Source organism: Cryptomeria japonica, chromosome 5 (assembly GCF_030272615.1).
Source record: "Cryptomeria japonica chromosome 5, Sugi_1.0, whole genome shotgun sequence".
In the NCBI taxonomy this organism is placed as follows: Eukaryota; Viridiplantae; Streptophyta; class Pinopsida; order Cupressales; family Cupressaceae; genus Cryptomeria; species Cryptomeria japonica.
In genome coordinates this window covers 630,650,286-630,676,257 of record NC_081409.1, presented here as the reverse complement: position 1 = coordinate 630,676,257, position 25,972 = coordinate 630,650,286, and the positions used below count along the sequence as shown (strand labels likewise).

General features: G+C 39.3%; 1 protein-coding gene across 1 annotated transcript in view; it reads left to right on the top strand.

Annotated features, from left to right (window-relative positions):
* Nucleotides 1-310: 310 nt before the first annotated feature.
* Nucleotides 311-25,972, top strand: part of LOC131055060 (2-oxoglutarate-dependent dioxygenase 33) — a 143,985-nt gene continuing 118,323 nt past the window's right edge. Inside the window, exons 1-2 of the mRNA XM_057989683.2 lie at nt 311-617; nt 9,542-9,657. Coding sequence (XP_057845666.2) covers nt 584-617; nt 9,542-9,657 — 150 coding nt within the window. The 5' untranslated portion in view covers nt 311-583. The remainder of the gene's footprint in view (nt 618-9,541; nt 9,658-25,972) is intronic.

Here is a 25,972-nt window from a genome sequence, read left to right as displayed (position 1 = left end):
TTTTCATAAAGAATTATAAATACATAAATAAAAATACTAGAGACACTAACATTTAAACTTAAAACTTATTTAGATTGATATGATTTAATTCTATAAATTTTGAATTTTTTTTTTAAATATGATACAATTAAAGTTATAAATTCTTATACAAATAAAAAATTACTTTTTATAAAACTAAATATTTAGTTATAGAGAATTTATATCTAACCAAATTTTACTGTAATATTTTTTCTTATCAAAGCCAATCAAGATACAAAGTAAAAGTTTTTTTGTATACAAACACCCCGATAACACTGCCCAGATATGAGTTATAATTTGTTTGGAACTTTGCAGCTTTTCACTTTTAACCCACGGACAGCAAACATTTTTTGGCAAGGGAACGCTTAAAAAGCTTTTAAGATTCTTCTGGCACGCGGGGATTCAGTGTCTCCTACTTGTATTTTTTTATGCTCTTTTTTTTACTTATAGAGCATTATTTGTATTTTGAGCTGCAGCCTGCACATCGTTTTCAGTTAACTCAATAGGTATCCAACATAAGAAAACCACAGTCGATAGGAAGAAGACAGAGAACAAGACCAGAGAGATGGCTTCAGAGTTCAAGTCTCTACCTGTAATTGGTGAGCCAAATTTGTTTTATGATTGTCCGCCTCTTAATTTGTCAAATTCTATCTTTTTTCCTTGTGATTTTACCCTCTGGAATGGTGTACCACATTCATCATATCGCGAGATTCTGATTTTTGCCCTTTTGTTGTCTTGGGCTTCACTTTCCATTCTGGATTTGTGATGGGATTTGCGTTTTTTGATTGTAATTCTTCATATTTCAAATCTACAAGCTTAATTTGACCAATGGATTTAAGAGTTTAGAGGATGATTGTTTACTCTTACCTCAATTAACTGGTATTGCATACCCGCGTTATTTGGTAATATTTCACTTTATATTTTTAGCTATGTGCACCAGCCATGGTCGATAGCTTCGTAAGTTTAGCCCATATCAAATATCAAGCACGACCATATTTAAAGATATGCTTGTTATTCCGAGCTAAGTACCTAACCACGATTTTGTATCTAACATCTATGTTATTGAAATTATTTTGAGCTCTCAGTGCTCTATTTCAAATTCAGGCTAATGAATTCTCAAGTGGAAAGCTCGGTAAAGAGAAATTCTTCAACAGGGGATACATAGCTGTCATTGGAGGACAGTTGGAAGGCCTGCCCCTTCAAATGTTAAAAGTCCAGTAGTCACACTGATGGTTTTCACTGCCAGATTAGGTGTTGGCTTGAAATGGTTAGCAGGTTGCTGCCCTGCCTGAGTAAGTTTTGGCTTAAAATGGTTAGTAGGGAGTATTTGCCAACCTTAATTCGTCATGACAATACAATGAAGTTCTAATACACCCCCTTAATATAATCCAAGCATGCAAAGATATACCGACTGCTTAATCATTAAGAATATCCTACATTCTATACTTATGCGAAAACAATAATAATATAGATCCACCTTTTGCTGTTTCAAAAAGAAAAAAAAAATGGTCGTGTCATTTTTCATGCAAATACATATATTAATAACCAAAGCTTGAATTGGCGAACATTTGCCGTGTTTTTTTGGAAACCATGTTGAGAGGATTCGGAAAGGTTCATTCATAGCACCTTAAGGATTAAATATATAGTGGGCTATGCCATCCTGCCAATTGAAGCAAGTTAGCTCCATTTCTACCAAAAATTCTATATGGGTATTTATGTTTTGTAAATCATAAGGTAATTGTGAGCTTCCAGCTATAGTCAGTAAAGCTTATTGGACTCATTGGCAGCCTAAGAGGATTTGGACAGAAGATGGATTACGATAGGTGCTTGGATGGTAGATAACAACTAATTTTCTGTAAACATAAAAATAAGAATGTATATGTGTAATATGCAGAGTGAATAAAATGGGACACAATCATCATGAAAGAGAAACAAAAATGACTATATTATGAAAGAATCATCCCCCGCAATTGTAGCTCCAAAATAACAACTACCTCGATGGCTTTTCTAGGAACAAACAAATGCAGGTGGTACCAAGGACACATTCATATGATCAAAGAATTGAATTGAGAAATTGGAGCTTGAACAGTCCTGACACATCATTTGTGGAAGGAACCTGTAATTCACGCAGTACATGGAAAATAAGTTGCTTAGCTTGAGGCACTGAATAGAGCATTTTCATACACATATTTAGATGATCTCTACATAGCCCTGTTTCTATATTTCCTTAATCGTTAGTTTGCAGAAGTCTCCCCTTTGTATTGCTTGTTATAGCAGTCTAGAGTCTAGACAGCTAAAGTACATCTGTTTCATCCTCATTCTCCTTTGGATCAGATTGCTCAGCATAGTAGTATTTCATTCGATTAACTTTGCCCTTCATAGGGCACTTATGGCCCGGTTCCCAAGAACCCTTGCAATTTAAAGCACAATTTCTTCCTTCTCAAGTCATTAATAGTCTCATCATCAATTTTTTGTGAAGGTTTATTTGGCTGATCCGCTCCTCCTTGTAACTGTTTCTTGTCCTTATTAGAGGGAAAGGACTTAGATGACACCTTGCCACTAAGGGCAGCAAGTTCCATGCTCTTAGCTTTCCTCATGGCCTCCTGCAGACTGGGAGGGTCAAATGCCTTGATCCAACTGCGTAAGGGCTCCAATAGTCCTTCACTAAATAGGATCACAAGGCTCCTCTCCGTGATACTAGGAACCATCACAGGTAGTCTTTGAAACTCTGAAATGTAAGACTCCAAAGAACTATGTTGTCTAAGCTGCTCAAGCTCCCTAAATTACATCTCTGGATCCTTCTTATCAAACCGTTCAATGAGTTTAGTGGTAAACTCATCGTAGGTAGTAATAAGATTGTGACCCAGTGTCACCAAATTGTGGTACCACCACTCGTGCTACGCCATCCAGGTGTAAAGTAGCAAACTTAATAGCATCCTCCTCTGGCACAGGCCTCAAAGAAAGAAAGTTGTCCAACTTTTGGACCCAAGCTCTCACAGTGCATTTATCACTGCCATCAAAATGTGGCAAGGTTACCTTGCTCACAGCCTACTGGAAATCCCTCTGACCCTGAGGTGCTCTATGTTTTGTCCTAATTGTTGCACCTGATCTCAGCCTCTACTGATTCATAAGTTGCTCTAATGTTAGCATCTCCCTAATTTCTGGGGGTAATGTCATATACTTTGTGTGCTGCAATCTAACCTCCTCAGCCATAGAAGTTTATGGCTCTTGCACTTGAGCTTGCGTAACTGGTGTCTCCTCCCTATGAGCAAAGTAGGCTATAGGGGTCTAAGCACTGAACCTATAAAGGTTCCCCTATTCTCTGTGGTATGTTGCTCGGCACTCCTGCTGAACTCAATCCTCTCGCTACTGTGCATAGTGTGCTGGGATGAATTTTTCTCCCTCAACTACCCTAATAACTGGGACATCATGTCCATCATGGTGTTAAATTGCCTCTCCGCTTTGGCGTTAGGACTAACTGATCCTGCTCATCCCTTTTCCTTTTCAGCCATCTGTCCTGTAACACTATCACTGTCACTGGAGGAATTTCTATGAAGACCAATGATACCTGAAATGGTCTCACCTTTTGGAACTTGTGGTGGCTAGCACTATTTTGTTCCTCTGGTGCTTTTGAATCTTTTGACTCATGAATTTTCTCTACATAGGATGGTAGGAAAACTCTGCTTTGATACCACTAAAATATCCCACCCCTCTATGGATATTTAGTTTTTGCTTCTTTTTGTTTTTTTTTTGTTTTTTTTTGAGTTTTTTGATTTTTTGTGTGTTTTACAATTTCTTCCGATCTTTTGGTTTTGATGTATAAATACTGAAATATAAATGCTTGGAAATAATGCTATGAAATAAAATAACAATTTCAGACAACTTAACAACAATTTCTTCAAACCCTTAACTCCAGATTGCATTTAAATGATTTAACAATGCATACCCTTATCAGCTACAGATAATATTATCGATTCTAAAAATACAAATCAGATCCATAAATTGCAATGCCTCCTTGAATGATGATATTTGTTGACTACTGTTGTCCACACAGATCTGAAAACTTGCTTTCAAAAAGCCCACGTAGCCTTGGAACATGCACAATCAGCCCTTGAGAAAGTACAACCTGATTTGGAAGATGGAATGGCTGGAATTATGAGCCTTTAAACTGTCTAAAATCTACAAATGATTGATCTTCAATCTGCTCTTGAATTTATCCTCTGAATGCCCTTTTTGCAACTCTGTAAATAAAAAATAAATGCCTAATATATGGATGAGATTGTCCTTTGAATACCCTTGTATGATATCCCACACTTGCAGGTACTATTCCCTTTGAGAGTTTTCGTTCCCAAAAAGCTTGAAGCTTTAGCAAAAACCCTTACTCTTCAATCTCCATCGATTTTCTCTAAAATGAATGCCAAAAAAGACTTCAATTAGCCTTTTATAAGCCTCTTCAAAACCACGACCCCTAGGCAATTAAATGCATTTAATTTCACTTAATGGCATTTAATAAAGTTGGCGTCCCAATTAGGCTTAATAATTGACTTAATATCATTAATATAATTTATGCAATAAAGATCCCTTGTATCCCCTTATAATATAAGTCATTAATTTCATTAATATTATTAAAGTGGAAACTTCAATAATTTAATATTAATCATTAACTCCAATGAATGCCAATATCGGGACATTTATTTAATTCTGCTGACTACCCATTAATAGCCGGGGTACCCTGCAACCATCCAAATGACTTACTATAAATAGTAAGTATGAGACCGAAATGCTCAAGAGACTTACTAATTAATGGGTAGTAATTGCAACTACGTTATCGATAAAATATCTTTGTTCACCTTGTTAGCTCGCTTCCTTGCTTCCAAGTGTTTTCTTTTTTCTTTTGAGTCTGAGAGACATCTGGTGTCTCCTTTTTCTCCCATTATGAGAAAATTTGGATGGGTTTTCTTATCCAATGCCTCGAGACATTAAATGAAATGTCACCTGAATCTTTGTGAGTAGCTTGTTCCAGTGGAGACCTCTATTGCTAATGAGACCCTATCAACCAAAAGGTTGGAATCAAGCTCTTGAACATTTAGCCTAGATGACTGCTCACTTTTTCCTTGCATCCATGCCAAGTAACATGCGATTCTATTCTATTAGTCTTCCTAACTACAAACCTCTAGAGGGTGGGATCCAATAGGGTGCTATCAATTTTTTGTTGCTTGGGGGACACTACAATAGAGGTTAGACAATGGTTTCACCTTCTAAAACATATTCCAACTGAAGGCCTTCTTTTAATCGAACCACCAAGGCTTCCATTGATCTAATCATAAGATCTCCTTTCAGTAATAGGAAATAAAGATGGTGCCTTTTTTGCCAAGATTTTACTTTCATGGATTGGCTTTTTGGGTGCCAAACCATAGTTGCAATTTCTTCTTTAGGCAAGGCTTCCATGGCAATCCCTCACCCAATGGTCCACTTCATGGCACCTTGTTGGCAAGGGCTTGTAGTCAATCTCTTGAGACAAGGAATTCCTTGAGGAGATCTAAATCTTAATTGGCAAATGCTTTGTTTAGTCCATTTTCACACATATCATTGTGTAGGCTGCAAGGTTTTTCTCCACGATGACCTTTGTTTCACATACATACATGCTGTGAGGTAGGAAATTGAACACTACAAAAGGAAAACGCTTCCTTTGAGAGTTGAATCTCCTGTCAAATTAAGATGAATCAGATATGTCACGATGACCTGGTTTTAGCATTTGTATGAATAATTGTAATTGAAAATAATTGAGTTTATAGTGTCCTATTTATACAAACTTTCAATTACGGTAAAGAAGCTACCATATTTGCTTCTGTTTACAAAATTTAAATGTAACTTCTGTAGAAATAGTAAATACAAGTGATGATGATCATTTTGTAAGCTGTATTGGCTATCTGCCTGGGACGCTGGTGCTGCATACAGACTACAACTCGACATGCTGTTGTCCCATACGATCAAACAACAAGGAGTTCCAAAACGCTGCAAAATTTACACTTGCACAGATTCCAAGACAATGACAGTACAAAATATAACGAAATGAATAGATATTAGAATGACAGCTTATTAAAACAACCAAATAAAGAACAAGATAAAGATAAGAGGTCATCAATCTCCTTGAATCTGCAAAAGACTCAAGAAAACCTGCACATAAGAATACAAGAAGAGAAGTTGGTGTGGCTACGTTAAGAGATTTGTCTCAGTCAAGCTCTTGCTTTGGTATTCCTACCTCCACAAAAAACCAAGATTGATAAAGACAATAGATATTGATAAAAAGACAGTAAATGCAATGCTTCTAGTGAAAAGACAATGAAATATGCTATGAAAGATTAAACATGAAAACCAAATCTCCAGAGTGACAACCAGTCCAGTTAGAGGATTCTTCTTTGATGCTGGCACAATCTTCCCAAGGACAATCCTTTGAATGCTAAAAGGTTGTTTTACACAATGGAGGAGGTGCATGCAAGAGCTCAGGATAGCTGTAATATGCAATATTTTTATGTCCAAAGCTTCAAGTTGTAGAAGAGCAGCGTGTGATACAGCTTAAATGAAAGATTGATTGTTGCCTTATTTTCAAATTGGAAGCCTTTTAGCCCAAGATAGAAGGTCCAGGTTTGTCTGCGAAACCTGACCTGGCTAACAGGGGCGCTACATTGGCAGATTCCACGAAGCGTAATTCTCTAATGCTCTGTTGAATTACTCATTTTTCGTGGGATGCTAGTGCATCGCACAGATGTCCACACTTAGTGCTTACTTTTGGGAAAATTGGACTAAAAAACTGAAGGACACTTGAAACTCACTGGAAAATTAACATCTTGACAAAATCATAGCATGGGTACAAAATAATTTTTCTTAAGCTAAAGCGACTTTTTTGTAGTGTGAAATTGTAGGGTTATGTAATTTCTGACACTACACTTGCCAAATGAGTTTCCAATCATGCACACACACTCTTCCTTCCACAACTCCAACAGAACAAAGCCTAATCAAGATTGGCACTGAATGCAGGGACGTTGTATCCAGATTGAAGTTCAATGACTATGGACAGATAAGAATCCAGCCTTTTCAAAGAACCAAGTTCCCCTTATCAAAAGTTGATTCCTGTCCTTTCTAATGCTGCACACAATCATAAAAATGCCCCTTTTCATGAACCTCAACTCCTTGAAATACTCAGCTCTTGAAGATCCAATCTTTCACATCCTTTAAAGAGGGCCAAATGCCAACAAAATACCACTGACATATTTATAGGAGAGCCTGTCAATTTTGGGGGCAGAAAACCCATGGTTTTTGTGAGATAGTGCTAATATTTCATAGGACAACAGAACCCTTGGTAGTCTTGAGTCTTGACTGACAGGTTGTTGTTCAGAGACTGACTTGCTTGAGGCATTCTAGGCAGCACCTTCTGACATTCTAACCTCTGCACTTTTTTCTGCCTTGGTCTCTGTCTGCTTGCCACTTGTTTATCTTGGAAATTAAAAAGTTAGAAGTTTAGAACAATTATTTAATCTTAAGAAGTACGTGCTTTAACAATAAAAGTCTTTATCATATTCATCAAGAGCTTCTGTCAAATGTAAGGCATGGAAACCATTTAAGCTAGATTATGTTAAGTCAATAAATTGGATGATATTGTCAAGCTCACATCAGCAGGAACATGTACAATATCCTTGGAAACCATTTTACCAAGAGCGTCAACATTGTCTGCAGGAAGTGAAAGATCTTGTGTGACTGCCATTAAATCATGTTCCAGGTTATCTCTGGTACCAGAAAATCATGAACATCAATATCAGTATGACATCTGAGAACTATTTTGTTAGCCATGGTTAACTCTCTACCTTCAATCATAGCATCAATTACTATGCCACCAGCAACCACACTTAAACAAGAAACACCACCATCACAAACATTGCATTCAGAGTCAACATAAATAGGTAGACAAACTTGAAAACTGATATCATTTGTTGATTAGCAGAATTATGGATGCAACAGTCAATGCCATTTTTCTTGTCATCTTTAAATGGGTGAGGACTTCCCGACCAGTATGAGGGATACTTGAATTGCTCCCAATCATATCTTCTTGCAATCTCCAGTTATCATTGTCACAATAAACATGCAGTTGTCTGTAGAAAATTCTGGCGGGTGAACAAAATCATGTTGTAAATGCTTTGAAAGTTGATTTTTTCTTCAAACAAGAGGCTTCTAACTCTAGCTATATTAAAATAATACAGTGGCCTCAGAGACAGGTTTTAGAGACATGGCTAGCACATAACAATCCTTTTCCAACCTGTATTTATGCTTGTTAATGGTTTTGAAAGGAGTTTCTCCTCCAACTGCAATCAGAGGGCTGCCCTGGCCGGAGATGAGGCAGCAGAAAAGGCCATGTTGAACCACTTGCCATCTCCCGTTGGTGCCTTAACCGGGACTTCCAATGATGAAACAAATAATGAAACAAGAATTGAATCTCTATCCTCCATATCCTAGGCATGTTGGGACTTGGGAATTAATTAGTAGCCTAAGTTCCCTTTTCCTATTTTGAGGATTTTTCTCCTGTTCTGGTTCTTTTGAAATATGTGAGAAAAATCAATTTAATTGTCTAGTAATTGCTTTTTGGAGGTAAGTCAAAGATCATGGTAATTAAACTTTAAAGTGTAACTTATTTCATTTTTAGTTTATTTCCCAAGCTGGACAAAAAATACAGCTAGGATAAAACTAAAGATAACTCAATCAAATATTGTTTGATTGAGATGCAAATTGGACTGCATAATCGAAACTTATGGCTGAGTATGACTGGTATGTTTGATGCATGTCCTTGTCTATTGGGCTCTGGGCATCCTTAATGATGTGCCCATAACCATAAATACCCATATATATTCTTGGAAAAGTAATCAATTTCAAGAGGGATTTACTGCTTGTCTATTCCGTGTCACAATTTGCTTTTGGGGTGGTTTTACATGTGTTTACTTCATGGCCTGCTGCTAGGGTGCTATGTGACTCTATTATTGCTAAAGATTGATTTATACAACTCCAATGATCATTTTTTTAAGGTGATATTTTATTTTCTCTAAAATGTAGCTTCTTACTTTTTGTTCCTTTCAACTGCAGCAACTATTTTCTGAATATAAAGTAAATCCTCATATGTAATAGTTTAAAAATGTCAACAAGTGCTCTTTATACTTAAACTTTTATGATTTATCCTCTAAGCTATGGGACACATGCAGCAGCAATTTTAAGAGTCAAAGCACTTGAAATTTTTTCTGTTTTTCATACTTGTACATATTCATTTAGTTTCAAAAAATGGCTCTAGCATGTCAAAGATATGGTGCTATTTGTTTTCCTTATTGAATCATTCTTGTTAGACATATTTACACTGAATTGCAAAACACATGACATGCACTCTTTTGCATTTCTCTTTGTTAGGAGTTAGCTCCTTTGCAGTTTTCTTGAATGCTAGGTTTTATATGAAAATTTAATCCATAATATTTATTCATCCTATTAGATGTGGGGCCCCTCTTGGAGAAGACTGAAGATTCAGAAATGGCTAACGATCAAAGCGTGGCTGAAGTTGCAAGACAATTGGACAAAGCATGCAGAGAAACAGGATTTTTCTATGTGGTAAGTTCTACAAATGAATGAACTATTAGTGTTTGATTTTGTATCATATCTCATTAATAGTTATTTTTAATAAATATGTATTACAAAGTCACAATCACTAACGAATGGTCACATTGTTTTTGAGGACGTTGTGTAGTATGTACCATCCACCATAACTTTTTCCAACAACATTACATCACATCCCATTAATTAAAAAACAAACAAACAAGCTTTTCATTGATACCCCCCTTAAGACTTACCATAAGTGGTCTGAGAGCTTAAATTGTCGAGCTCTTCTTTGAGCTATCTCCATTGCTTGTTTCATCTGAAACTTTTTTCTTGTGTTCTCAACCTGCATTTGTTTTTTCTCTTTCAATCTATAGCTTTGTTAAATTGTTACATCATCTTGAGTCATCATTCCTCTACTTCACATCTAAATCTTCTACTTTTTTCTCCAGTATGGTGACCTTTTGAACATTCTCGACAATTTCCTTATGCAGGTCATCCCCCAGCATATGATGCTTGACCAAGAATGTGTTGTTGCTTCCATATTTGTTGTGAGACCATACATTTGTCAATCTGTTGCCCATCACTCTCTTTATGCAATGACTCCTTTGCAGCTATCAACTTACTACAACCTTGATCAAGTTTGGTGTCTGCAGCATAGGCTTCTGTATACAATCCTATAGAGTCCAACTGAATGAAGCTGATCCATGCTCCATTGGATGGATGAAGTGAGGCAGGGTGGTGGATCCCACCGGTCATGGTGCTTGGCTTTAGTGGTCAGTGGCCAGTATGTACTATCAATTGGTTTGCAAATGAATCCCTCACTTTTGAGCAGCATTTCTGTGAGTTTTGTAGATCAAATTTTTTTCATGGATTTCAGGAACAACAAACAAGAAATGATAAAATAATACATAATAATTAACATTTGAATTTTCAAATACAAATAAATTTAAAAAAATCGATAAATTATAAAACTAAAAGAAGCTGAAACATATAATAGTAAATACACTTAATAAATTTGCAATGACAATCTGCTGATCCAATAATCCATCTGACAAGTGCAGGTTTGTCTTTTGAGCATCCCCCTTTTAATCCCAGACTAAATATTTTGCGTGGTTTAGTTTCCAGAAAAGCTTTACCTGGTAGTACGTTCTGGCTAATAAAGTCAGCAGATCTTGAGTGCGCTTTTCCTATGTTTTACTCTAGCATTATGATTATATTGTTGGTGTGGAAGTTCTGATACATCAACAGATTTTGAGTTTTGTGATAAATAATGCTAATCCCCAACATGTGGCATTGAGCCAGCTGTGATAAACTTTATTATTCATTACACAAACCCATTACATATAGAATTGCCTGCTGATTTGTCTGTAGTAGCAATTAAATACTTGGCAGTTATGTGCTTCCTGAACAGCTTTTGGCAATGGTAAATCTGTATACAGAAACACCAATTATTTAGTGTTCAGATATGTACTATAAATAAATTTCAGAGCATTTTTCTTCAAGTGTATCTTTGAGTTTCAGGATTCATCATTTTTTAAATGAATATTCAATGAATAGTCTGTGGGTGATGTCCTGACAACCCTGGGAAAGTCCAGAGACAAGATTGCATCCTCTGCAAATTTCCTTGTTTTGGGGGATGCCCTGGGAACATCTCTGAAATTGAGGGAACACCCCATTTATTTTCTGATTTTTGGGATAGGGAGGACCTTTTGTCCCCATCGTTGAGTACTTGATAAATCACTATTTTCAGGGATGGTTTAAAAAGCCTGGTGATGCATCCTTGGGGTACACTTCTTTTGAGTGGCAAATTCATATTGGGTCCCAGCACCATTAGTATCTCTTTCAACAAATTTTGTCTCTATCCTTGTCTTCTTCTTTGCAAGGCATGACCTAATGGACTACCTTGCCAAGAAAAAAGTTGTGGTCTATCAAGGGAGTTGTGCTTGTCAAATTGGAGAATTATGAACATATTAGTTGTCCTTAAACTTCTCCCCATTCTTGTTGGATTTGACTATCCTTTTAACCTTTGTTGTCCTCCTCCTCAGTGCTCCTGCCATACAGGTCCTCATAATCATCATTGTGCTCACTATTGACTAGCTATTCTAAAATATCCATGGGATCACCTTGCATATGGTCTAGTTGTGATTCTTCCTACTTTGAATTAAATTGAGGTGCAAGTGCCACCTCTAGAATGACAAGGCTCTCACCAATAGAAATGTCTATAGGTAAGGTTAGAAGTTTATTGCCACCAACCTCTTCATTGGTTGCCTCTTTGAGGAAAACTAAATCATTCATGTTAGTGCCTAATGAGTGGTCTTTCATAACAAATTCAATCTGATAAACTTATAAGGCACTGAGAGGGGGGGTGAATTAGTGCAAGCAAAAACAATATGAATCTGATCACCAACTTAAACAACTTAAAACTTAACGAGCATAAGAGGAATATCACCACATAAGCTAATGCCCAATAAAACAAATTCCACATAAAACAAGAGATTTATACGTGGAAACCCAAAAGGGAAAAACCACGGTGGGAGTTAATACCCACAAGATTCACTATCTGCAGAATACAAATCTTGACCGGTTAAGGTCTTACAAACATGCCCTGTTAGGAGCAGACCCAGTTAAGGGATTTAAATGATTAACCCTGTTAGGAGCTTTGACCTGTTGGGATCAACCTCGCAAGAGGATTTAACACTCTGATATAGAGCTACCCTGTTAGGGGATTTACAATGTAAGGCTTGTTAGAACCTACCCAGTTAGGGGATTTTACTGTCCTAACTATTAGGATAACAACAGTTCAAATGATCTTCATATAACACCTCTATGTCTGATAAGATCCGCTTCAGATCCTCAAAACATCAATAACACATCAATACAGAGCTTCACTAATCACCACCCAATCACAATCTCAATATTCGCCTTTGATCTTATATCTATCTCATAACTCATCACACTTTTTATAGACATCAACTTAGTCGGCTACAACCTTGGAACAATTTCCTAGGTTCAATGAATCTAGACAAAATAAATTTGCACATTGAACTTATGTCGGTCACCGACATAACAAATCAAAACCTGTGCCGTTTTACCAATTTAAGTGACTTTATCACTACCGGTTAAGTGTTCATCAGAATACCTACTCTGTACATCAAATCTCGCTTGTCTGGTTGAATCTGCCAATGCGGTCATGAACATAGTTCCAAATACCTGTCTCCATCACTCTTGTAAAACTACATCATTCAACTTTTTTAAATTGCCTGTACCGGTTGCATGAATGCAACTCTGTCTTTGTTTACCGGTTAAGAACCTATTTGCTGGTTCACTAGTAAACTGTCAACTGTACCGGTTATACCTTACCGGTTGGCTTCCAAGACTTAGATGACCACAAAAATATTGTTGCCATCAATGACAACACAAGACTTAGTCATCAAACAAGAATCTCAATCTCTTCATCACATTCACCAATCAATCATTTACCGGTTGCAAATCACAACAGCCTTTACCGGTTCAGTCAAATGCCAACATTCTCCCCCTTTGGCATTGATGGCAACACTTAGGAAAATTTTTGTCAACTAAGTGTGCAAAACAAAAATTGACTTCATGACATATACTCCCCCTTAGCAATTGCGTGCTATTACAAAAATTGACTTCATGACATATACTCCCCCTTAGCAATTGCGTGCTATTACTCCCCCTTTGACAACAATGCCAAACAAAGAAGTAAATACATGAAAGATAAATACATTTACATCAAAATTTGCATCAAAATTGCATAGCATATATAAGATATAGGAGTTCAAAATATTTTTACAATGCAATCTTAGAAAAAGCATCACTAAAATGTGATTTCAATTGTGTCAGATCATTATGCCAGGCCTCCAAAATAGTGTCGGTTATCTCCACATGTGTCCTCATCTGTCCAATGAACTCCTCCATGGCATCTAGAGTGCTTATATCCGGTGTAGCAAGAATAGCTTTAGATTCTTTATAGGCTCTCTGCAAGATTTCCACCTTCGTTATCAGCTGTGTTTGTAATTCCTGTAGTGATCAGATCCTCTTAACCTGTTCATGTTCATAAGCTTTCAGCTTATGGTGAAGTTCTACAACCGATTTTTCATATTTGATAGCAGAGTCATTAAGGGGCTTGAATGACTCACTAAGAACTTCAAGTTCTTGCTCAGCTTCTTCCTTCTTCTTCAAGTCAGTCCAAAATAATGAAAATTTGGAAACAGTTGCAAGTATTTTACCTCCAATTTCAAGTCCTTTCAAATAGTCTTTATTGACAGTAAGAGCAACTTTCCCTTTATCAATTTCAGTCAGCAATTGCTTGGTTCTTTTCTTCTTGTAATCCTTCTCAACACTAACTAAGTTGCATCCTCAAAAGATTTCATCTGTTCTCCAGCATCAGAAACAAGTTGTCCAAGCTTGTCAATAGGAGTAACAAAATTATCAGTATCAGTCTCCGAAAGGAGACTTGACAAAATCTCAACAACATTCCTTATTGTTTCTGCCTCCTTCTGCTGTTCTTTCATCCTCTTCTTCTTGGCCTGGGATTGCATGGCAGTTGCAATCTCCATCAACTCAGTTGAGCTCAAATTATCCATGTTTAGTGGACCTTTGATGCTTATAGCATCATCATCTTCATCATCTACAATTTTCTTTTTAGAATTAAGTGATGAAGGTGTCACTTTAGGTTCAATCTTCTTCTTTGCATCTTCCATTTTCTTTTCCTCTTCCTTTTCTTTTTCTGTTTCCTATACTGGTGGGGGCTGTGTATCAACAGTTTGAGTGACTACCAGTGGCTCCTCATCCTTCTTTTCTTCCCGTCCCTTTCCTTGTTCATGTTGCTCAAACATATCAAAATCAACATCTTGTACATTTACATTGTCAGGAGCACCAACATCATCATTATTACCAGTATCATCATCATCAGGGATAATCTCAGGTTCAGTTTGTGTGTTCACTGGTTGATCATCCAGCATAATTTCATCAGGCCTAAAATCAGTTATTTTAACACCTTTCAGAAGATCTTCAGCCTCAAACCTTATGGTTCATCTTCCTTAACTTCTTCCTCTTCATCCGGAATCAGATCCAGTACCTTTTTCAAAATTTGTTCAGTCTCCTCATGGACTGATTGGGTCTTGCCAATTAACATTCTTGTCAACCTTTTCTTCGACCTAAAAGATGACTTTGCCTTAGCAATAATTTCATCTAGCTCTTCCTTAGTAGCTTCAGGTTGCAAGTTTTTCAGAAAATATTCAATGTATTCTCTATCTTGTTTCATGGCTGCCTGCCATCTAGCATCAATTATATTATACAATGAATTTGGAATTTGCCCTTGCAATTCAATTAGGGCCTTGCTGTATTTATTCATCATGTAAACAATTGCATCTTCTATTTCCCTTTGTTCATCTTTACTAAACTTATCAAAGAGTTTCTTCACTAGTCAATATACTATACTCTTTGATGTTTATTATTAAATTTTCAAGAGGTGTGAGCTTGATTACCGGTTTCTTTGGAGTTTTCACAGTTGGAGTACCAACACCCTTTGACCTTTTGCCATTTTGGCCCTTAGGGCTTTCTTTTCTCCTTCGGACTCAGTCTCTTCTTCATCTGCATCTATTGGTTTATGTGCTTGTTGCTTTTTCCTTTTACCAGTCTTAACCATTGCAGTAGGTGGTTCAACAATCTTTCCTTTTCTCCGGAACTGAATCTTTGATGGTTTCTCCTTTTTAATTTCTACTGGTTTCTCCTTTTTAACAGCTGCTGGTTTTTCTTTCTCTGCAGCCTTCTCCTTTCCAGCTCTTGTCTTTACACCGGTGGGAGTACCGGTTGGTGCACTTGATGTTCCGGCCTGTTGAGCAACATGCTTTGCTCTTGCTTCAGCAATGACTTCCTTTGTGAATCCTGCTTGCTCTGCAAATGCTTCAACTTCTTTTCTAACTTTCTTTGCAATTACCGGTCTTTGAAGTTCAGAGTGCACTTGAAGGGATTTCTCCTTGTAAGTGCCAAACCGTTTTGTTGTTGTATCTACCGGTTGGGCAAGCAAATGATCAACATATGCAATCAGAAGATCTTTGTCCACTTCATATCCCATGGGCATAACCCATGTAGTCTGGGGCACAACTGCCTCCGTCATGCAAGTATCTGTATCAACCATAAAGCAAATTGTGCTTTCATACCGGTTAACAACCTCTGCCGGTATCCTTTCCCTTGCATGCATTTTCTTCTGAAAGTCTTTAAAATATCCCCATGCAATTTTGCCAAAATCATTACCAAGCATTCTAATGCTATACTTCATCTACATTAATGTAGGAGTGCCATCTATCCATTGGATATCACCAATACCGGGGAAACATTTTTGAAAATAAAATAATAGACCTAGAATTAATTGACCAAATTTAAACCTTAACCTCTTATCCTTCTTGATTGCTTCCAGGTTCAGCACAAGTTGACTCCTCAATGCCTCTGACAGGTCATAGTCAACATCTTCTTTGATCATCCGGTGAGCTGTATGAATAGCTGCAGCAGGGATGTTGTTCATCTTGCTAGAGTAATAGATCCGATAACTGATCACCATAGAAGCATACTTTAATGCTGGATCATTGATATTATTCACCATCATTGCTCTTCCATCCCATTTAGATCCTGTTAACTTTTCTACATCATTCTTAGGAATGGATCTCAAACCTAGAACCTCACCAGTGGCACAAAATCCGGTGACTGCGTGAATAGCTTCCTTAGAAATTTTATGTGGTTGGTCGAGCCACATAAATTGGTCATAAATCCTGCTAAGCACATATCTCACAAGTTCATCATCAAAATCATTAATGAAATTCAGGGCATGGTGAAACCCTTTCTCAGTAACCCTTTTGAATTGATCCTTCAAAATACCATTCTTATCACACAATGCTTTATATTGATCAAAAATAGCAGCAACACCAAGATCCTCTAGTTTGCAATGATAGAAAGATCTATTATCTTCAACATGTAAGACACCATAAGGAACTCTGGATAGAGCTCCGACGGGATCAATTTCCTTAGACTTAAGCGGGTGCCTCTTAAATTCAGGACGAGGTCTATCGGTAACATCAACCAAATGTGGGGTGTCCATCTTCAATGATTCAGAAAGATAAGCAGATAACAAAATATTTGAATAAATACCTTTCACCGCTTCTGCACTAGGGTTCCAAACACTGTCAAATCTATCTCACCGATTCCTGATCGCAAATCACACTAGATCATTTCAAATCTTTGTCATTGTTGCAAACACAAACTCTACTCTGCTCTATTTGCTCTCCGTGTGCTCACAAGAATACAATGTGACAAATAACATTCAAAAAGTTCTTTTTATTTGCCCATTATCTACCGCATTAAATGCCATTACCGGTAAAACCCTAAAATATCTTTTAACACATTATCGGTTCTCATAACACATCAAACCTACTGGTTTGATCACAAAATCTCTTCAGAATATCATAATACATCAAAGTATGCAGATTTAACATACTTTATAGTTCTTCAGGGGGTTCTGAAATGGATCTAACATTAAGCTCCCCCTAAGCTTTTTAACGGCTTAGTTTGCCGGTGAAGGGTTCTCCACACTAGGTGAAGAAATAGGATCTTCAGATGATTTTTCTTCGGTTTTCTCATCATCCTTCTTTTTCCAGATTTTGTTCATTTCAGCTCTGGTCTCCTCCACATCAACTTTCATCTTCCCTTTCCGGTCAGCAGATTGATTCACCGGTTGGTTCACCTTTGCTCTGCAAAACTTTGCAATATGTCTCGGTTTATGACAATGATAACAAGCCATACCAGATGCTCTCCAAGGTCTAGCATTGCCTCTACCAGTCCTTCTTCTGTAGTTCATAGCTACATGAACAGATTGTGCAAACCACATTCATCCTCTTTTCCACCTCATAGGGACTAGACCGGTTAGCATAGGGTCTTTGCCAGTTAGGACTTCTCCGGTCATTAAAGGTTCTTTGCCAGCCACCACCAGACCTCTGACTCATGTGAAGAGCTGGATTATTTTCTTCATACCTGCACTCAACAGCTCTATGTCCATGCATGTTGCAAGTGAAACAATAACCATTAAAGGTTCTAGGCTTATATCCTTGATAAGCATTGGGTCTATAACCATTAGCAGCATCAGATCTGCTTCAACAAACATTAGCAACATGTCCTAGTTTATGACAGTTGAAACAAACAGGCTTATAGGATTTCTTACCGGTGGGTTTATGAATCTTAGGAGCAGGTTTACCTTCATGCATGTTGTCCTTAGTATCGGAAGACTCACCTTTCTCAAATGTATTGTAACCCAATTCTGTTGTATCACCGTTCATCCTTTGAGATTGGATCTATTCATCAAGCATGGTAGAACTTTTGTTAAACTTTGCAAGCTTCTCATTAGCATCAGCAAGTTCTTTTGTAAGGTCTTCATTCCTTTTCATGAGAGTCTCTCTAAGAGACATTGCCATATCCTTTTGCCTTTATCTCTTCTTTTTTTTCTTTTTCCTCATGCCAGTGTGCATATAGAGTGCCATTTTCTTGTTTTATCTTAAAGATCTCCCGTTCTTTCTGTTTGATTTTGTCTTCTGCTGCCCTCCTTGCTTCAAGTTCCTGACTCATCCGAATAGTTAGGGCTTCTAGCTCTCTCCTCAAGTTAGTCTTCTCATCATTCAGTTTCTCCACCTCATCAACCAATGCACCTATGTTTGCTTCATCAGAAGAACTGCTTTCAGAAACCTCCAACAGTTGTTTGGTTAGCTTTCTTCTCTTAGCAAGTGAAGCTTTATACTTGCCTCTCAATGTTTCTAGGGCATCTTCAGTTTCTGCAAGTTTGTTAGACATCTCTCTATAACTCATATCCCCCATGTCTGCCTTAGGAATCCTTCTCAAGCGGTTAAGCCTCAAAGAAGATTCGCTCTGATACCAATTGATAAACTTATAAGGCACTGAGAGGGGGGGGGGGGGTGAATCAATGCAAGCAAAAACAATATGAATTTGATCACCAACTTAAACAACTTAAAACTTAACAAGTGCATAAGAGGAATATCATCACATAAGCTAATGCCCAATAAAACAAATTCCACATAACATGAGATTTATACATGGAAACCCAAAAGAGAAAAACCACAGTGGGAGTTAATACCCACAAGATTCACTATCTGCAGAATACAAATCTTGACCGATTAAGGTCTTACAAACATGCCTTGTTAGGAGCAAACCCGGTTAGAGTCACCCGGTTAAGGGATTTAAATGATTAGCCCTGTTAGAATCTTTGACCTGTTAGGATCAACCTCGCAAGAGGATTTAACACTCTGACATAGAGCTACCCTGTTAGGGGATTTACAATGTAAGACCTGTTAGGACCTACCCGGTTAGGGGATTTTACTACTATAACTGTTAGGATAACAACAGTTCAAATGATCTTCATATAACACCTCTGTGTCTGATAAGATCCGCTTCAAATCCTCAAAACATCAATACAAAGCTTCACTATTCACCACACAATCACAATCTCAATATTCGCCTTTGATCTTATATCTATCTCATAACTCATCACACTTTTTATAGACATCAACTTAGTTGGCTACAACCTTGGAATAATTTCCTAGGTTCGATGAATCTAGACAAAATAACTTTGCATGCTGAACTTATGTCGGTCACCGACATAACAAATCAAAACCTGTGTCGTTTTACCGATTTAAGTGACTTTATCACTACCAGTTAAGTGTTCATCAGAATACCTGCTTTGTACATCAAATCTCGCTTGTCTAGTTGAATCTGCCAATGCCATCATGAACATAGCTCCAAATACCTGTCTCCATCACTCCTGTAAAACCGCATCATTCAACTCTTCATAAGTCGCCTGTACTGGTTGCATGAATGCAACTCTGTCTTTGTTTACCGGTTAAGAACCTATTTGCTGGTTCACTGGTAAACTGTCAATTGTATCAGTTATACCTTACTGGTTGGCTTCCAAGACTTAGATGACCACAAAAATATTGTTGCTATCAATGACAACACAAGACTTAGTCATCAGACAAGAATCTCAATCTCTTCATCACATTCACCAATCAATCATTTACCGGTTGTAAATCACAACAGTCTTTACCGGTTCAGTCAAATACCAACACAATCATGATGCGTGAAGGTGTACTCATGGGCAAGTGCGTTATACATTTGGCCAACACTGCATAGGTATGTGGGTCCGCCAAGGAGACTTTGTTGGTGAGAAAACCTAAAAATGTAACTGATTATCTATAGAATAAGACAAATACACAAGGTCAACAAACATGAGTAGATACTGATATTTTACAATTCAACTCCAGCACTAAATTGCCATCTATAGAGGCATCAAATACAAATCTAGAAATAGAAAGGGTTGTCACTTGAGGAGAGATATTCTTCTAGAGCTACCTGTTTGTGGTTGGCACAAATGTGGTACTAACTATGGTGGTTGTTGGCACAAGAATGCATCGGTCCTCATCTGAAGTGTTGCCAAAGCTTTTTTCTTTATCAGAGTTCTCTCGCTTCTTTGAATGGCTCACATACTCATGGCAGTCCAAAGTATTGATTACCACTAGCTTCTTTGGCATTGCTTCTATACCCTTGGACTTAGAAGGAAGATGAGATTTGGCCAAAGTCTTTGTAGCTGATGAAGACTTGTTTGCAATTGAGTATTTAATGGCTGGAAGTGTCTTTGCTACTCTTTAGTACTGATCGTAGGTGTAGGTGCTTCCACATGAACACCTTTGACTTAGTCTTGTCCTAATGGGAATTTGGTCCATATTACCATATCAAATTGGTCTTGATTGTATAGGTCACATCCAATAAAACCACAATTACATGATTGGCCATACAAAATCTTTTGTGCTTGAGACAAATAAACTCATGCATTTGATAGGCCAAAATGTCAAACCATCTATATATAACTCCATAGGAGTTCAAAGCGACACACAATTTTGTTTTTATTTGTCGAATAGTAGTGTTTGTGCTTCTTGTGATAGCAAGATTATTAACATATACAATAACAATCACAATATGATTATTATTGATTTTGACGTAAATATTGGATTAGAAAGACATATAAATCTAGTATCTTTTAGATAGTTTTCAATTTTGAGATACTAGGCTCAAGGAGCTTGCATAAGTCTGTACAATGACTAAGTTGATCTACAAGTTAAATATTCATGACTAGGAACTTTAAATCTCCTAAGGTACATAGTATATAAACCTCTTCATGCAAGTCTCCATTTAGGAAGACACTTTTGAGGCAATTCAGGCAACTCCTAATTATGATTCTTCATCAATGCATCATAACCAACCTCCATAGAAGTTTCTCATTTTGGTTTACTTTTTGCTTTTAAAACACTTCTATGGTTCAAAAACCTAAAAAATATCAGAAGATTGAGCAAAATGAACTTGTGTAGCTGTTGGACCAACAATTGGTTTTCCTTTTGTTTATGGTTGCTGATCTGATTAAGGAAATTCATCTTTAGGTACATCTGAAGTATTATTAACCACTTAGTTCTCTTATGTGCCTGAAGGACATCTTATGAAGGCATAATGTCTATAAGAGCCAATGCTGAAGTGAGATGCTTTTAGTCCTACATATTTGATAGATAAGTGGAGAAGAACTAGCCGATGTTGGCGGCAATATTGTACACGGAAATAAAACTAGTTAATTAAGTTGTAATTGTGTTGGTTAGTTGGCAATCGAGGGGTGGCAGTTGCGGTGCGACGGTTGGCACTCGCACCCCCTCGGTATCTTTATATACTTCCGAATGTAACTTGTGAGGGGGGACACTTATGAATGGAATAACATCTGATATATTGCATCTGATATCTATGGCATTATTATTCTGCATTACATGTTTTATCTGTGTGCTTTAAGTTATTCACCTGAGAGGGTAAACATTTGGCGCTGTTGCCTAGACGTACTCGGGAACGGAAAACGCGGATGGCGCATGGACACGATGGGCCTACCCGTCGGTGAGATTAACCCAGAGGCCGACGACGCGCAAATGGAACAATCGTCGTGGGACGCAGAGCGTGATGGCAAGAGGCGAAGGGGAAATTGAACCCTGTAATAATCCCGACTCAATGTTGAGATAAATTGTGGCCGAAAGGAAAAATAATAAAAGTTTAAGGCATTCTGCGAGATTTGTCAAGTGATGGGACACTCCACCAAGGAGTGCCCATACAACATGAAAACCCGAAGTACGCAAATGAGCCAAGTGTTGTTCACGGAGCAGGCCACAACATCCGCACCAGCGGGTACGACCCAGCAATCCAACACAATGGCATCATTTGGAGGTTACCGGGACAACAGACGTGGCGGCGGAAGGAATAGCAACAATAACAATAACGGAAGCCGTATCCAGTATGACGCCAAGGGCCGGCCTATTATCCAATGTAGGGCCTGTAATCAGTGGGGGCACTTTGCCCGTGATTGCATGAAGGAAGCCACCCCTCAGCACCTCTGCCAATGGTGTGGGCCAAGCGACCATGAGGACGCAAATTGCCCACAGGCAGGGGTTAATCTCCTCAACATTGAGAAGGTTGAGAAGACTGTTGAGAAAGAAGTACTGGCTATCACCCGTGCCTAGATGAAAAAAGCCACTTATCTCGACCCCCGTATGGAGAAGGAGAGATTACGGGAGGCAAAGGCCAATATTGAACGAGAGATGACGGCCGAACGACGGGACAACGAGGTGGCGAGTACATCATCCAGTACGGAAGTGGAAAATAACATCATTGGGCAAGTACTCCAGATGGAAGTACCTATAAGGGTAAAGGACCTTCTAGAAACAATGCCACAGTTAAGAACCGCCATTTTTAGTTCCATACAATCCACTGCGCAGGCACCTTTGCGTGCCACACGGGTGAAAGTTCCGGTCAGCCCCTCGGCTGACCCAATGTTGTTGGCCTTAAATAGTGGTCAGCATCCTGTTGTAGTAGAGATGGGAATTCTCGGGGCTATCCTCAAAGACACCATCGTGGACGGAGGTTCGGGGGTGAATGTACTGCCAGAGGATACGTGGAAGAAGCTGGGGAAGCCAACACTATGGCCACCCACGTTCAACTTGGTAGGTGCAGACCAGCACGACATCAAGCCACTCGGCACCCTGATGGCCCAGCCGGTCACCATCGGCACGCAACCTTTCATACTAGATTTTGTGGTAATCCCACTCAAGAAGAAGGGGTACGACGCCATCTTAGGCAGAGGGTGGCTTGTTACAGCAAAGGTGAACCACGACTGGAAAAAGAACACCCTTTCTATGGAGAAAGGGGGGCGGAAGTACACCATTGATCTGAGGACCCAAGTTGTTGACGAGGAACTGACATCATCTTCGGAATCGGAGGGTGAAGGAAAAGGCTACCTGAGGGACAAAGGATGGGGCTACAGGGAGCCCAACGACGAAGCGATTCTCAAACTAGGAGAATGCTCCGAGGATGAGACAGGGTCATTGAACGAGCTCTTCCACTGGCAGATGGAGGATTATGAAATGTTCCAGAGCTATAGGCTCGAAGTGGAGGAACCAGAGCAAGTAACAGAAGAGGTGTACCTGCCAGAATACATAGAATATTGGAAGGGAGACGCCCCAAACCTCGGTGACGTAGATAATCCGAAGATCAATTGTGTCGGCAACGATTGGAACCTTGTGTGGAAGGCCACAACTTTCAAAATCTTTATTCTTCTTCTTCTTCTTATGTACAGGAAGGAGACCGTGGTCCCTGTAGAATTTGTGGTTCCAGGTCTTCGGATGGCCATTGAAAATAGATTGGCCACCAACGGGCCCAAATTGAAACCCTACCACGCGAAGCGCGCAGGGGACCTGAGAGGCCAGACAGACACCCGAGAGCCCGGAGGGGGACCCGAGAGGATGGAAGGGGACTGGAGAGGTTGAGCAGGCGACTCAAGAGGCACAAGACCACAGCAGGAGACTCTCGGGCAAGGAAAACCGAGAAGGATGAAGGGCGATCCCAGAGGCATGGGACCCGAGCCGAAGACTCTCGACAATTAGATTCAAAAAAAAAAAAAAAAACCCCACCGTACGGCAGGTGACCGTACGGCTGGAAAAAAAAAAAAAAGAAAAGAAAAAAAGAAAAAAAGGCGCATGACGGTGGGACCACTGTGCGGTGGACCACCGATGGTGGAACCACCAAACGGTGGGACCACTGTGCGGTGGACCACCGACGGTGGAACCACCATGCAGTGGAACCACCGTGCGGTGGACCACCGACGGTGGAACCACCGTGAGGTGGACACTCGCACACATAAACCCCTGCACAAACAAAGTGCAAAACACAAAAATGCACGCAAAGGAAAAATACGCAGCCCACGCACGCGAAAAAAAAAAAAAAAAAACAGCCGCACAAACACACATGCAGCCGCTTCGTCGTCAATGGTCACTGTACGGTTGAATTGCATTGGGCGTGCGGAAGGAGGACCGTACAGTGTGCACAGTTGAGCATGTTGTCCGTACGTTGGAGGTGTGTCTGTACGATAAGGAGGGTGTCGACCGCACAGGAAGGTGGCTGCACGATTGGAGGTGTCAATGCTGTTGACCGTACGGGGAGGTTGTATGGCCGGGGTGCCATCGAGGACATTACGGTGAAACAAAAAACAAACAAACAAAAAAAAACGACGACGACCAGATTGAAAAATCATTCGATGACATATGGAGCCAGGACGCTGAAAATATTAGAGTGGAGAAGAAGGGTTTTGACACCTTAAAATATCACAGAAATGATGTGCGCCATGGACTTTCGTATGGTTCTGAGGGTTGTAAATTGGTGTCTGGGTCCTGTGAGGGGCGCTGCCCCTCGACCCCGTGAGGGCATTGCCCCAGACCCCCAGTTTATTTTTGAGCTACAGTACACTTGTTGGAGTTGGGTGAAGGGCATTAGAGATGTCATGGTAAGTGTTGTGGTTGTCCGTACTGTGAGAAAGAAGCCTGTAGCTAAGCATTGGCATTGGCGGGGAAGCCATAAGCCGTAGAGGGAGACGGATTTGGAGGTTGGGAACAAACAGAGTTTGAGGGAAGGCATTGCAGGTCCACGCAGTTGTATGACACCAGGGAGTTATTCAGTTCAGTTATTAGCCTTTGGGGAGTGTGATGGAGGATTTGAGGTGTCTCCTAGCCTTTGTGCCAGCGGGTTGTGGCCACCTCCAGGCAGGAATGGTACGCTTTGAGGAACTCGGAGTATGTCTCGGCTGGACATGAGGTTGCCTCGGTGGATGCAGAGAGGGCTCGGGAGGAGCTGACCACCAAGTTGGAGGCAGTACTAGCGTGAGACTTAGCTCAGCGTACCCAGGAGTTGGATGCCGAGAGGGCAACGTTGGTGGCTATTGAGGAAAAATTGGCTAGGGAGACAATGTCATTTGAGTAGTAGTTGGTGGAGGCTGAGACTGAAAAGCGTGTTTTGCAGACAAGTTTGGTTTAGGCACAGGAGGACTTGGATGTCAAAAGAAGCAATAATGGTGAAATCCGCACTTGAGCATTGGATGGTAGTAGAAAAGGGTTTTTAGGCGCGGACGTAGCAGGTGTATAAGTTCCGGGCTCGACTGGCGTCAACAGTTCTGCTTAATGTCATCTCTATTTTGTATTAAGTTGTCCGGAGACGACTTCTTTTCTTTTGGGGGGGATGATGTTGGCGGCAATATTGTACATGGAAATAAAACTAGTTAATTAAGTTGTAATTGTGTTGGTTAGTTGGCAACTGAGGGGTGGCAGTTGCAGTGCGACGGTTGGCGCTCGCACCACCTCGGTATCTTTATATACTTCCGAATGTAACTTGTGAGGGGGGACACTTATGAATGGAATAACATCTGATATATTGCATCTGATATCTATGGCATTATTATTCTGCATTATGTGTTTTATCTGTGTGCTTTAAGTTATTCACCCGAGAGGGTAAACAGTCGAAGGTTGATGCATAGGTCACTTTGGTGGAATAGAGGGTTCATCTTTCAAAGGTACTCTAATACTAAATTCAAGAACTTAATTGACCTCTTATTGAACACAAAAAAAATATGGCTGTCCTTTTTACTTCAACATCCTGGCTAACGATGAATTTGTTTCTATGTCACCGCATTCGCTGAATTTTCAGCTTGAAATCCGAAATATGGCAAACTTATAAAAGGCATTTGAAATTTGTTGAATTTTGCCTTAAATTCGTAGGAGAATGGGCAAAGGTTTTTCCCGTCGATGAATGACCTCTTGACAGGTGCCGTCTAGAGGTATGAGGGCCATTGCTGAAGTCTTTGGGAGCTGCAGGCAAACACGATGTTGGAAGGCCGTAGCTAAAC